Source organism: Cupressus sempervirens, chromosome 1, assembly GCF_028749045.1.
Source record: "Cupressus sempervirens isolate cs-2001-9-10 chromosome 1, ASM2874904v1, whole genome shotgun sequence".
In the NCBI taxonomy this organism is placed as follows: domain Eukaryota; kingdom Viridiplantae; phylum Streptophyta; class Pinopsida; order Cupressales; family Cupressaceae; genus Cupressus; species Cupressus sempervirens.
This window is the reverse complement of record NC_143118.1, coordinates 226,410,374-226,424,389: the sequence shown is the minus strand read 5'-3', so window position 1 is coordinate 226,424,389 and position 14,016 is coordinate 226,410,374. Positions and strand designations below refer to the sequence as shown.

General features: G+C 34.8%; 1 protein-coding gene across 9 annotated transcripts in view; it reads right to left on the bottom strand.

Annotated features, from left to right (window-relative positions):
* The window catches only part of BGAL17 (beta-galactosidase 17), a 271,275-nt gene that overhangs the window by 137,317 nt on the left and 119,942 nt on the right, over positions 1-14,016 (bottom strand). For 6 of the 9 annotated variants that reach the window (XM_089821450.1, XM_089821424.1, XM_089821433.1 and 3 more), the window contains exons 8-15: positions 11,498-11,588; positions 11,285-11,402; positions 11,096-11,191; positions 10,896-10,944; positions 10,238-10,428; positions 9,991-10,071; positions 9,756-9,905; positions 7,657-7,707 (exon numbers count right to left, since the gene is read on the bottom strand). In XM_089821450.1, coding sequence (XP_089677576.1) covers positions 7,657-7,707; positions 9,756-9,905; positions 9,991-10,071; positions 10,238-10,428; positions 10,896-10,944; positions 11,096-11,191; positions 11,285-11,402; positions 11,498-11,588 — 827 coding nt within the window. The remainder of the gene's footprint in view (positions 1-7,656; positions 7,708-9,755; positions 9,906-9,990; positions 10,072-10,237; positions 10,429-10,895; positions 10,945-11,095; positions 11,192-11,284; positions 11,403-11,497; positions 11,589-14,016) is intronic. The other 3 variants (XM_089821443.1, XM_089821456.1, XM_089821410.1) reach the window with 1 other exon arrangement.

The following is a 14,016-nucleotide window of genomic DNA, read 5'->3' as shown; positions in this document are numbered from 1 at the left end:
CTGAAGTATAAGGGTTATTCTGAGAATTACTTTTGCAAATTGTGCTAAAGTATACAATTTGTCATTCTCCTATTGTTCAACTGTGTCTAAGGAGAATTTGCTGCTATGGTTTATCTTCTGATTATCTCTTGTAAGGGTTTTGAGTTGTGAGTTTTCATCCATCGCTAATGTATAATGGATTGGATATGAGATTGTGACATCTCCTTATTTTGTTCATCTGTGGCTGGGAGAAGCGTTTGTTAGCTAAGAATTTTGGGATTAATTCTAAAAAACCTTGGAGCAACGTAATATATTACTGACCTGTGTATGTTGGTTAGAGCTGCTTGTGCATTCTTGAAGGCTGCCATATACTCCTGTAGCAGCAACTGGTGTTATATTCATGCCTGTGATCACTTTTGAAAGGTCAAGAAACACCAATTAGGGTCTCTATTTATCTTCAAACAGGCTACAATTGTATTAGAACTTGCATTAACTTATGTGACCTACATTGCAAGTTGGGAGCCCATGTTGTGCTGAAATGGGGTTGCATTCAACACCTGGAGGTTTGCAATTTGATTTTGGAACTCCATTATCCTATGTAAGGCTCACGTAGCAGACAATGGAGGCCGTAATTTGGTTCAGAATTTAATTGGATGCTCTATAACAAGTTCTATGTTTTCAGTTGATATAAATAAATGAATCTGCAGTTTATTACTGTGCAGAGATGGTGAATAAGGAAATTGTTCTTTGTTCATTACTAAATTAGTATCAGAATTCAGCCAATAGATTTTGCAAATGAGTTGGAACTAAATTAAAAAGATTGCTACTTGGGAATATGTAGTTTGTGGATTACTTCAGCCCATAGCAATTTAAATCATATATTTAGTAGAGCTAGCTAGTAGTGGAGAATGCTTGCCAAGTGTTTGACAAAAGGTCAAATCACTGAATTGTGAAAGGATTTGATGTTTGTTTAAGCTATAAACGGCTAAGGGGTTATTACATACAGAGAAGAACCCATTCACAAGGGGTTGTACCTCAAATGTCTCTATCATAGAGAAGAACTCATTATAGTACATAATAAGAATAACTAAATGTTAAGACCCCTCTCAACAGGGGGTTGCATTCCCACAACTAAATTATCACAATAAATTAGAGAAGACTTCAATGCTTAACCAAACAAAAACCTTTTGCAGCCACGCTAGGACACGAGCTATTGATCCTCTAGAAAGGACTTGGACTCTTCATCTGCCACACAAGCTCGTTTTGAATCTTAATGAGCCTAAAGTAGTCCTTCCTCTTTAGCTCATCAAGCTTTCCCTTTACGTACTAAATACTTTCAGTCTCAACTTAATCTCTAATGCATTATCCCTTTAATAGGTTGCCTTGAATTCTTGGAGTTCAACTCCCTCTAAATGCAATCTCTCAAGCTCATCAAGCTTTCCCTTTACATAATAAATATTTTCAGTAAATACTAGAAGCATACATGATTCTCTACTCTCTACGTTATTGCATGAATTATATACATAAAAGTCAAAATAAATATTCAAAAGTATAATCATAAAACACTTATCTCTTTATTGCAGTCAAAGCGAAACACCCTCCAAGCGATACTCAAACCCCTTGAGTGGCAAAGACTTGAATTGAGTCACCTAAGCGTATAGCTCCATTGTGAATGCCACAAAAACTACCCATGGTAAAGATGAAGAGGCCAATACAAAATCTTCATTTCAATAAATCTCTACACATACACTATGCAACTAAGATGTTCACCGTTACAATAATACAAGCATTCATAGAATGCCAATAGTTAATCATGCTTCTTCATATGCACTCACAATATAAAATAATAAACTTAATCGAAGAAGGTCAAACAAATAACAATACAACACTAATTGTTGTCAACAATGCAAGATAGATATGGAGATCCCACCGCATAGCCACAGCGCTCACAGAGAAAAATAAATAAATAGTTTGAGAACAAAAAAAAATAGAGCAAGACCATAGTAAAGGTTAACAATGTAAGGTGTCTAATGCACAATTAACAGTTGCAGCTCAAGTAAAATACAACTCCAAATTGAAACTACAACCAAACATGGAAAGAGACAATTGCAAAGTCTCGAACAAAACATTGCAAAGAATAACTTGACTGCTGAAGAAGCAGTTCGCAAACAGGATGAATAAACAAGAACAAGAAATAATAACCCAACTTGATTATTATAGTCCAACAAAGTAGAAGAATCTCAGAGAACTCTAGGCAATCATTTCAGGTAAATATGATCTCTATCAAAACTACAATTTCAGCAGATACAAATTTCCTACAAAATATTGCAATCTACAACAGATACACAAACTAATGAAGAAGAGGCACTCCCTCATTTGTTGTTATCTGACCAATTCTGAAACATTGTTAATATTTTTAGAACACTGCGAGATAAAAAGACAACAATTATTCTTGGGAAAATCCTCCAACTTGAGGGGAAAACCTAGCCAGACAAAAAATATGTCCTTTATTAAATAATTGAGGTCTAAGTAGAATGCTTCTAAATGAATAGTACACTCATCACACAAAGAAATCATATATGTCGTGAATTAAGAGACTTCGTATCATTACTGAAAATCTCTTCATATTTCCAAACACATGTCTCTTTGCATGTTGCATATCTTTTCATATTTCCAAACATGTCTATCTACATACTACATGTTTTTTCATATTTCAAAACATGCATCTCTTTGCACGCCGCATGTCTCTTCAAATAAGGAACATCAGATGAATCTCAAGAAACCACGACATACCATCTCAAGTAGCTATTCTCTCTCATAGCTATAAAACTTTAACTGAAAAAAACAAAATTTGGAGTTGGAGGTGCAAGTTGAGTATTTCACAGTGCTTGTAGAGAAATAAATGCGCAAACTAAAATAATCTCAGAATTTATTTATTCCTAAGTTGTCCATTCAAGGGTGAATGCGTACGCAAGTGCGAGAATCGGTGTGCAAAAATTCTTTTGAGGGGTTTTGGATGCATTTACATGTGTGTGGGTGTGGGTGTGAGTGTGGGTGTGGGTGTACACATATGCAAAGCAAAAAAAAAAAATGAGACCAAAAAATAACAAATGGCCTCTATTAGGGACCTCTCATTGTTTAGATGCAAAAAATAAAGATAATAATAAAGGTATTAAGCACGTGTTTTAATGATGTTTTAAGTGAGAAAAGTCATCTTTGACATTTTCTGCCCTGGATGCTCATTGATGTGCGCTGGTGTGCTCTCCATGTGCCCAAGATGCACATTTGGGTTGTGGATGCACTAGAACGCACTAGCTTCCGCAAGTGCCTCAGTAAGCACCCACATCTGCCTCCAAGACTCAGAGGAGAGAATCCGGTAACTATGATTTATTCCAAAAACAGTTTGGTGATTGGAGCATTTATTCAATGTTCGAAATGAATTATTTTATACATTATTGTAGGGAGAGATGAACATTTGATTATTTGAACAATTATTTATGTTGCCAGGAATAAAAATATTATTGTTTTTAAATGGTATATTGGTTTGCATGAGAAACCTATTTCTTTATGTTGGGCATAATATACATATGGTAGGTTCGTGAGTTTAATTTAAAAAGAATTATAAGGTGAAAGGGTTAATCATTTAAGTTAGTCCAAGTTACCTTGATTTCATATTGAACAGAAGAGCAATGAAATGTTAATAATGGAAAAAAATAATATAAGAGTAGATTAAATATTTAATAACTGAATATTTCACCTTTAATGTTATAAAAGACTTATTGGTTGGCAATCATATCAAGAGTTTAAATGGTTGTGAAGCATATAACTTTCCTTAATATTTGACAAGGTACAACAAATAATAGCAGACTTGAACATTGGAGATAGTGGTGTTGTTTCTATGGGGAATATGAGATTTATGTTCCAATTTACCTGCATGATTTATATGGCAAGTCAATGAAAGACATGGGAAGCTTAACATAAGACGTTGGTGCTCAAACAGGAATTTTACATTTGGAAACTAAGATGTCCAGTTTGTCCAAATGGGCCCCAATACTAGCCACGGTTAGAACTAGTTCGTGGTACCGGTCTAGTATGCCTGTGGGTCTAAACAAGGTCTAACCATAGAGGCCTAGCTCGAAACAAACCATGGATCTGCTGGACCCAAGCGAACCAAAAGCAAAATACGTGGACAACAATCAAACAAGATACGAATTTCAGCCTATGGATGGTCAAAGTCAGCAACCAACACATTTATGTCCTTTCTTACTTCAAGTTATATTTGTACAGATACTGTCAAGAAATTTGAGATAGGTGTCAGCCTCATAGGAGTTAAAATGCAGATTCTACATTTTAGGGGTTTTCAAAAAATTTGAGACTTTACCAAATTTTAGGATGCAACATGCCTTAAGCAATGTTATCTCCCACAACTGTGCCTAGCTTTTTGAGGTCAAATTGATGCTGGAACATGGGTTTTCTAATGATTCTAACTCATTTCCTCATATATCACTTGGTTTCAATCCTATATTCCTGACAGACTTAGCTCAACACTTGCTCACACCCTAGACAAACATCACTTTGTGGCAGGCCAAAATTGTTCAAACTCACTCTCGAACTCCGAGACTTGAAAATTGCTACCACCCAAGACTACCTCAAACATGTTTCCAAGAGAAAAATCCTAAAAGGGAAGTGAAGATGATGAAGAAGAAGAAAAATATCAATAATTCTTAATCCATTAGTTGAGCTTCAAACAATGATATTTGAATTGTTGTTATGATTTAATTTTAATGTTTTGAATCTTTGTTGTTGAACTTGAAGTGTATAATGCTTGGCTGGTATGATCATGACTCATGATGCTATGATGGCAAGTTTATGGTGTTTTTGTTGATTAAACATTTTTATGATATCATGTGACATTCTAAAGTTAACTCGTGATTTTAGGCTTCATAAATCTCTCTCTCTCTCTCTCTCTCTCTCTCTCTCTCTCTCTCTATATATATATATATATATATATATATATGGTACAGAAGCACCCTAGGATAGGTCAACATCCTAGTCAAATTTTGGCTTGATAGCCCTTTGACAGGTCAAAGAATGTAATAAGGGATAATCATGAGCTCAAGTGTGTGTTTGTGTGTTTCTAGAGTGTTCAAGAAGCCAAAGTAAGAGTTGTGCCAAGTTTGGCCAAAGTTGCCTTGTTTGGGCAAAATTTTGTCAAATTGGTCAATTTGGACCTAGGAGTCAAAATAATAGGAGGGCTTGTTTGGAGTCCAAATAGTCTTAGGATGACATAAGATATCATTTTGCATCATCAATTGCAAGGAAGCAAGAGTTTGTATAGACTTGTAAAAAAAGTTGACAAAGTTGTCATGTTGACTTTGCATTTTTGTGCAACATTCTTGTCAACTTTTGGCAAGTTTTGGAAAACACATCAAGGTGGTTTCAAATGCCCAAGGTTCAATTCGGATGGCAAGAGCAAGGGTATTTAAGCCCTCTCAAACCATTTTGGTACGGTTGGATGCCTTTGATGTACAGGGTTGAATGAGCAAACAAACAAACTGTTACTGCAGAACTTTTGCATCTTGAACATCTTTCCTTAAATGGATTGAAATTTTATTTTGCTTGTGTTCAATCATTAGATCATTTTGTTTTACATCTTTATACATAGGTGCGTTGGTTTTTGTTGAGTTTTGATAGGCAAATTAAAATTTCTTTGCTCACTGTCAGTCACTGGTCAGATTTGAGCAGTTTGTACAAAATTAGCCCTAACTCCATTTCTCACTGTTGAACCTGTACGACCCTTTGGGAGATGGAAGTAGGGTCACTGTACTATATACCATTCATGGTTGGAGGTCACAAAAGCACGTTTTCTATTCTTAAGACAAAGCCCTAGGCGAGACTATGTGTATCCCGACAAGGTGCAAGACACTGTTACTTGATGAATGCTTGCAGGAGTGAACTCAACTGGTCAAAATAATGATGCACAGTGACCAAGCAATGTACCAAGATGCTGTGTGATCGAGATCAAGTTTGGGTGAATCCATTTGATAAGGTTTTGAAAGTATCGAAGGCTGTGAGGACCTCAAAACCTTAAAACCCTTGTTAAATCGACATTGTTGAGCTAGGGCATGTACAGTCATTGTTAGAGTACAAGACCTAGACAATCCTTTGAAGAATCCAAAAGGATATCTGGAATGGGTGTTCGTTTGAGGGGTCCTTAAGAGGTTTGTCAAATTAAGGTCTAAAAACTATAGTTGGAGCCCTAATTGTAGCCTAAAAGGGCTACAAGGTTATTAAGGTAAAACCAAGGGATCGGTAAGCAAGATTTGGCTTTTAATGGATTCTACACACCTACCCAAGCAATCTCGGGTTACAGTTAAAGCTTTCAAACTCCTGTAAGTCAGTCTAAGAATCTTCGAGGCATGGTGCTTGAGAGTTTAATGAACAAAGAAATAGGTAGTGGGAGAAAGCTATTCTTGATAGGATGACCTTGTGTTGAAGGAGTTTTAATGGATGGGACAAAACCAAGATAGGAGTCTTTATCAGTTGAAGTATGTTCTGAACCCTCTAGAAGTCTTGAAGACTTGGGTAGAAAAGCTTGTTCAAGGTGTTTCCTATCAATATATGTATTAACAAATTCTTGGGTAGAAAAGCTTGTTACATAATTTTGTAGTAACAAACCCAAACCCCTTCTCAAAAATTTGCCTTACTGGCAGCCCTGAACCTGAACCGTCATCCTAGTTTGGAAATGTAAAATCAAACTCTGGGATCAAAAAGTATCAGCAGCTGTAATATTCAAGCAAGGAAAGCTCGGTATGGATATATTGTCGAGAACAAAGGATGGTCCATTGGCTTTTGGGATCAGTTTCTGGCAGCGCAGGTATTCTCAAACTTTGCATGGCTTTTCTTGAGTTCAATAATGGAGGTATTGCCTACTTCCATTCAAGATATACTGAGCAAGGTGATTTGTACTATGCAAGTTAGTACACAGAACTGAATGGATATATTTAGGATTTATTTCTTTTCTGTTACTATACCATTTCGCTTTAAGTTCGTGAATGATATCCTTTATGAAATCTTTATCAGATTATAATAAAAAAAATGCTTTTATTTTCAGTATACTGGTATTTTGGAAGGACATGAACAGATATTTGTATTTTCAACAAATTCAAAGGAAAGAAGTCTTTCTAAAACACATTTAAACCTTGTCAAAATTGAAAAACATATCTGCAGTTACAAGAAAACTGTATGTCTAAATACCTGAGTACTCAATTGAGGAGAAGAGCGCAAAAGTTTGTATTGCCAGAAAGAGAAGTTATTACATCTTTCCTCATGGCCTATGGTTTACCATTTGGGTGACTCAGGGTGTCTTTCTAATTCATTTGTGGCTGTTGGTTTCTATGAGGGATAGCTTTGTTGATCTTTTTGGTTTTTGGCTGGTATCTCAATGTACTGTTTATCCATGTGGCCTCTTGGTTGCTTTAGTTTTGGCTCCTCGTGCCTATAACCCGGCTTTTGTCACCCCGAAAAAAAGTAATGCATATTTGAATTGAAAGATCAAGAAAAGAAAATAAGACAATCAAGCACTGATTCATAATTTCTAGCATCCCACAATATAGTTAGAACTTAAAACCAGCCATTGAGTGCAAAAAAAGTTTCATTATACTTTGACATGCATACCTTGGGATCATACATAAATTGTCCATAATTCACATGGCCCATGTTTTCCACCTGAAAAAACAATCAGAATTCTATCAATAAATTATGATTATTTCATGACAATTTCTTTGAAGTAAATACCTGAAGATCCAACAAATCTATTGTAAGTAGTAAGCATTCAACAGAGTATGCAGTGAAAATAACTACTGTATAAACTTTCCTGTATCTTCTGTTAGAGTTATAACATTTGTTGAATCAAAGGATGCTTGTTTTGTGGAAAAAGAATGCTGGTAACAAAAACCACATAACCAGCTTAAATACTTGTAAACAAGACATGTTTCAAAGAGAGGCCTATATACTGAAAATCAAAACCTGAACAATAACAAGACAAAGCATGCCCAATAGTACCTTGAACAGGAAGTCATTAGTGGCATATATCACAAAGCAACTAAAAGAACAGAATGACTTTTACATGGAGCCACTAGGGAAAGAAAAGATAGTCTTGCAAGTGATATTAGCATACAGGAAATACAGAAGTACATCAGGCAATGTAAAATATTGCTATTGTAAATTTGAAAATGATTACACAATTCTTCTGGCGTAAGGCGCTAGTATAAGACATTTTTAACTATCATGTATTTTCAATTATCTTATCAAAGACTTGAAAAACTTGAAAATGAACTTCACACACAGAAAATCAACTGAGTGTCGAATTATAGACGGCAACCACAAAATGTTGTCCCCTATGATTTTAACTTAGTTACCGGTTCGAGTTCAATTCGAAATACGGGTTCAAAGAACCAATTCACTGGTACAGCAAAATTTTGGAAAGGGTTTTGAGTTCGTTAGTACAAAAACATGTAAAAAAATTTATTAAAATATATATGTGTGTGTGTGTGTGTGTGTGTGTGTGTGTGTGTGAAGCGTAGAAGCATAGAGTATCATAAAATCAATACATGTAAAAAAAATTATTAAAAATAGATATATATATATATATGAAGCCTAGAAGTATAGAGTATCATAAAATCATATAATTTAATCATTTAAACAACAAAAACACCATAGGCATAAACTTTAAAGCTGTAAGTTGTAATCATAGCATCATGATCAAGATCATACCATCATATATTTCATTTTTCAAGTTCAACGTCAAAGATTGAAAACATGAAAGCTAAATCATAATCCATGAATCATAAAAGCAAGTTCAAAATAGCTAACAATCCAATCTTCCAACTCCACCTTGCACAAACTTACTTTTTCTCAATCACCTATTTGCACACCACAAATGATGTTAGAAGCCAAAATAACCTATTTCCATTCACTTTTTAGGGCTGTGGAACTCAAAACAATATCAAGTTTGTTATAAAAAATGCCTTGAAAGTAATCCATCGCTAGAAATTCACCCGGGTACGCACCAAATTCAATCTGGGCAGCTGAAATTCGCCCGGGTTTGAATTCCTGGACTGTGGGTTCGAACCAGCCCCAAGCAAATTGAACCCTGTTTGAACATGGATCGAACCAGACCAGTATTTCGAACTGGTTCAAACCCAGGTAACTAAGATTTTAACTAATAGAAAGTTTACAGTGACACAGATATAGAAATGAAATTGCAGAAGTACATCCTTCATAACTATACATCCTTGTAAATCCTTTGAAATTTTATATAACAGGGGACTTACAGAAAAAATATTATATAAAGAATAGTATTCAGATTTAAAAAGAAACTAATATTATGTAGAAAGTGCAAAGAATTGAGAAAAATGAAAATCATCATAAGAATGGCTGAAAACTTGACTAAAGTTTGAAAGTCAAGCAGGATACGCAGAGACAAATAGAATTAGACGTCAACATTTGAAACAAAGTAAACTGCTGCAAGCATCTCATTTAGACATCATGTGCAGCTGGTACAGGCTTACCACAGGCAGCTAACAAACCCTAAAAAATATCATAAATACTAAGACTTTTCTGGAGCATATATTCTTCATGGATTATGCAAAAAGTTCATATTAGAAGAATGATAACAAATATAGGTAAAAGATGCATATACTGAATATTAACTTAGTCAAGAAATATGACTAAAGATGTCTTAACCAGCAGTGAATCAGAGAGATGGAAATTACCAATATTAGCAGTTGTGAACCAGGGACACATGCTAAATTTGGGATGGTGAGTGATGAATGTGACCATCGTTCAATTGCCCCAATATATATTGGATTTTTGTGCTGGTTGCCACATTTTGGTGCGATAAATATTTGTGCACGATCATGAACCTAAAGATTCATGGTAGTTATAAGCAACAAATTAAATACATAAACTCCTAAAATCGAGATTAAATATTGATAATGAAACACCCACCAACGGTATTGACAGATTACTTCCAATTCTAGTGTGCAATGGAAGCCTTGACTGATATAGTATAAATCCAGAAGTCTGAATCTTAAAAACATAAAGAGTCATAAGTAGATGTACTTAGAATGTCCATATTCACCATATGAATTTTGGGAAATGGTAAAATCCAATCAATAAATAATACCAGAAATTATATCTAGATAACCTATATTCAGGAAACTGAGTATTTCAAAAGATTTTGTAATAACAATACCTCCTGGAGGGATTCCATGGTTACAGGGAACTCGGATATAATTCCTTCAGGTGGTTCGCTCAGTTGTTCAAGTGCATCAAACAAAGTCACAATTTTCTGTAGATGCACCTTCCCATATGCCTTTGTCCCTCTTGAAATTGGAATATCAGGAAGTGGGTTTCGACTGTACCTGCCAATCACATCCCGTAGTGCTGGACACAGAATCCTATGCATTAGAAAGCATAAATAGGTGAATGGATCAGGTTACTGAGAGTGCACATAGGATGATTATGGAAAACCAAGTTTCTCAGAAATGGAAACAAAGCGGAATCTTGGCAACACAACCTTATTTTAGTGTAATTTACAAATCATAAAGACATTCAAGGCCTGAAAAGCAAACAGAGCGCAAAATATTTAGTAAAAACTACATGCAGAACTGGGATGGGCATATTTTTCCTCAAACTAAAGCTATAAGCCCATAGCTAATTCATAAATGAATATTCCCTGCCAAGAAAACACAAAATGATATAAATTCTCTTCATTGGCATAGGATTATTTTATTAACTATGAAGCAAACACATACATAACAAACTATTGTATCGTAAGTAGCTTGGGAATCGGTAAGAAAGAAAGATTAGAAAATGCAAAGATCATAGGAACCTTACTAATTCCAAAGTACCTTTGAATTTGGGATTGTCGACATTTCCATCTTCTCTGATGGGTGCGTCCTAGTTGAAAATAAACCTCTTCAATAATGTATTTGTTACAGCCAACATATCTATATCTAACTATCTATAAAAGAATAAAAATGTTTAAATTCTAAGAGGGTGTGATATATGGTTCCTTTAAATTATTACAGAGCTACAGAAATAAGCTTACATAATCATAGGAAGTTAAATCTGGTTGATATTCTGAAGCTGTTGAACCTGTATTTGCACCATTGAAAAATCCAAAACTTGTCCCTCCATGTGCCATCTGATATCAGCAATATGAATTAGCTGCTACAAGCCTACACGTGCTATACAATATAAGTGCAGATCAGATAACTAAAATGGGGTAAGAAAATACATATAGCACAGCTGATCCATTCTTCGACAGAATTTCCTCTAATGCAGTAGCCACTGCTGCAGGATCTGTCGCTGCAAACTTTTCACCCCAGTGTGTCAGCCAACCTGTATAAAACTCCCTGAAATTCCAAAACATCTATATTGTGGGTTTTAAGTTAAATGAAGAAGAATGAATCACTTATACATATTTGCATTTTACAATGGACGAACTTACGCAGAAAGAGGGGGAGACTTCCCTGGAGAATTATATTTCTTCTGCAGTTCAAAAATTGGCCATGGATCATCACCTGTTGAGAAATCCACAGCTGTAGAAGCCCAAGAAGAACAATCAATGACATGTATTCCATTTTTATACTTATGATCTGCATATACTATAAACAAATTAATATAACCTCTCACAATCTAGTTAGCCAATCAATATAATCTCATTAGTTCTTGGATATGAATGCTGCTGTTTCTTAGTTCCAGTAGGATACAAAGTTTGGTCAGCCTTAATTCCAGTTTAAACATAGTATTTTACCTGAACATTCCTCAAACTAGTAATCAGCCTCGGTCTACATGATCAAAACTACTTCCGTCTACAGTTCTTACTTTCAGTCACGCGTTTGAAATTTATCATATGTTTAAAAGCATGAAGAATAATTCTGTTCAAGCATTGAATTAGAAATCTGACCTTGTAATAACCCCAACAACTTATAACTTCTTCAAACACCAAAAATCTTTATACTTCAGTTGTTTGACATTTCGTCAAACACTTTGCAAGCAAGGGTCATCTGACTGATATAACTTTTCAAATTGCTGCAGTGATTCTTGTTTGGATTTGCCTCAAAGAGAATGCTTACAAAGACTCCAAATTGTCTAAACAATGACCTAACATAAATATGCAACTAATTTTGGCAATAGTGAATGCATATATGAGTTCTAATCATGAAAATGATCACCTACAGCCAACTGGTATTTTAACAAACGGTTGGTATGCAAGCTAACTAGCTTATAAAAAATGATATATTAACGCTCAAAGACAACTATTAATGACCAGCAATTGTATCTCCTTAATTGAGAATGACTATCCAATACAATATTCATACTAAGTTAGCCAAGACTCTTGGCATTTACAAAGATATCAAAATATGATGATTGTTGGTAAAGTAATATGCACCTACAACTGCCAATGAAAACTAATGCAACACTAAATATCTAGCTTCAATACTCCCCTACAGCAATACGCTAATCACATGCATGATTAAATACAACTAAAGCCATGGATTGCTGATACTATTGTGAGGAATGTAAAAATGAATGATATATCTATTAATGAATGATAGGTCTGATACGAAATGACAATTACAACAGCACTCTATAGTGAAAGGCAACTATGAAAATACACATCAAACCTGGCATATGAAGTCGCCTTAGAGAATAGATGTATTGCAATACCACTGAACAGAAAATAACCTCCTCAAGTGCCCAAGTCGTGCCTCTCTAGCTGCCGCCCCTGATTGTAGATGGCTGCAATAATTTTCTTTGCTTTTTCGAATTTGCTTTTTCGGATTGCTTTTTTTTTTTTTTTTTGGGATTACTTTTCCAGACCTGCTTTTTCGGTTCTACTTTTTCGGCCTGTTTTTTTCGGACTGCTTTTTCGGTCTGCTTTTTTCGAACTGCTTTTTCGGCCTGCTTTTTCGAACTGCTTTTTTCGAATTGCTTTTTCGGCCTGCTTTTTCGAACTGCTTTTTGTACTCAAATATTTTTTCTCAATGGAGCACAAATAGAAGACTGAAGTATCTTCCTCCCAGCTGCAATAATTCAAGTGATATTTCACACCCTCAAAATCGCGTACCAATTGAGAGTTTTCGTTCTCAATGGCCACAAATATTTTTTCTCACTGTAGCACAAATAGAAGACTGAAGTATCTTCCTCCCAGCTGCAATAATTCAAGTGATATTTCACACTCTCAAAATTGCGTACCAATTGAGAGTTTTCGTTCTCAATGGCCAGTTGTGACTATTGCAGAAACCCTAGGCTCCGCAATGCACATCAACAAACATCAACATCAACAACAACAAATTTGGATGATTAGAATGAAGCCCGGGGTGCCTATTTATTCTTTTTCCTCCACTTTCTCTAGAAGCTTCTAGAACATTATTTTATTTTATCTATTAAGTGACTTTATAAAATATTTTATAATTCAAGTCACTTTATTAAATTAATTAAATATAAAGTTACCTTTTAATATTTATTTATTTGATAACTTTATAAATAATTAACTTAATACCACTTATTTATTTAATTAAAAATAATTAATTAGTCATCCTCATAAAATATTCATTATTTTGGACAACCTAATTAATTAAATTAATTAAATCAAATTGCCTCCAAAATGGGGACATGACAGACCTTCGGTACATGAAACCTAAAACTTACAAGCGTTCAAATGATTTAATAACTTACCCAGAAAATTTAAATGAAAACTTGCAAATTACCACAATTGTAATATGTACTTTTCCATACAACTCTTCAGTCTTTGATCTGCTTCTTACTTGCCCATAGCTGTTGGCTGTTGCAATCTTTCTTGTTCATCATTCACACAGTACAAATTTATATTTGCCTACAAAAAGTTTATAAGTTTATGACCCATCAATTTGCATTTCCCGGAAAGACATTTGATTACCAACAATCTCTTGTTCTTTTGAAAATTGAGCATAATTGTTAAACCTTGTCAGATTCACCTCTGAA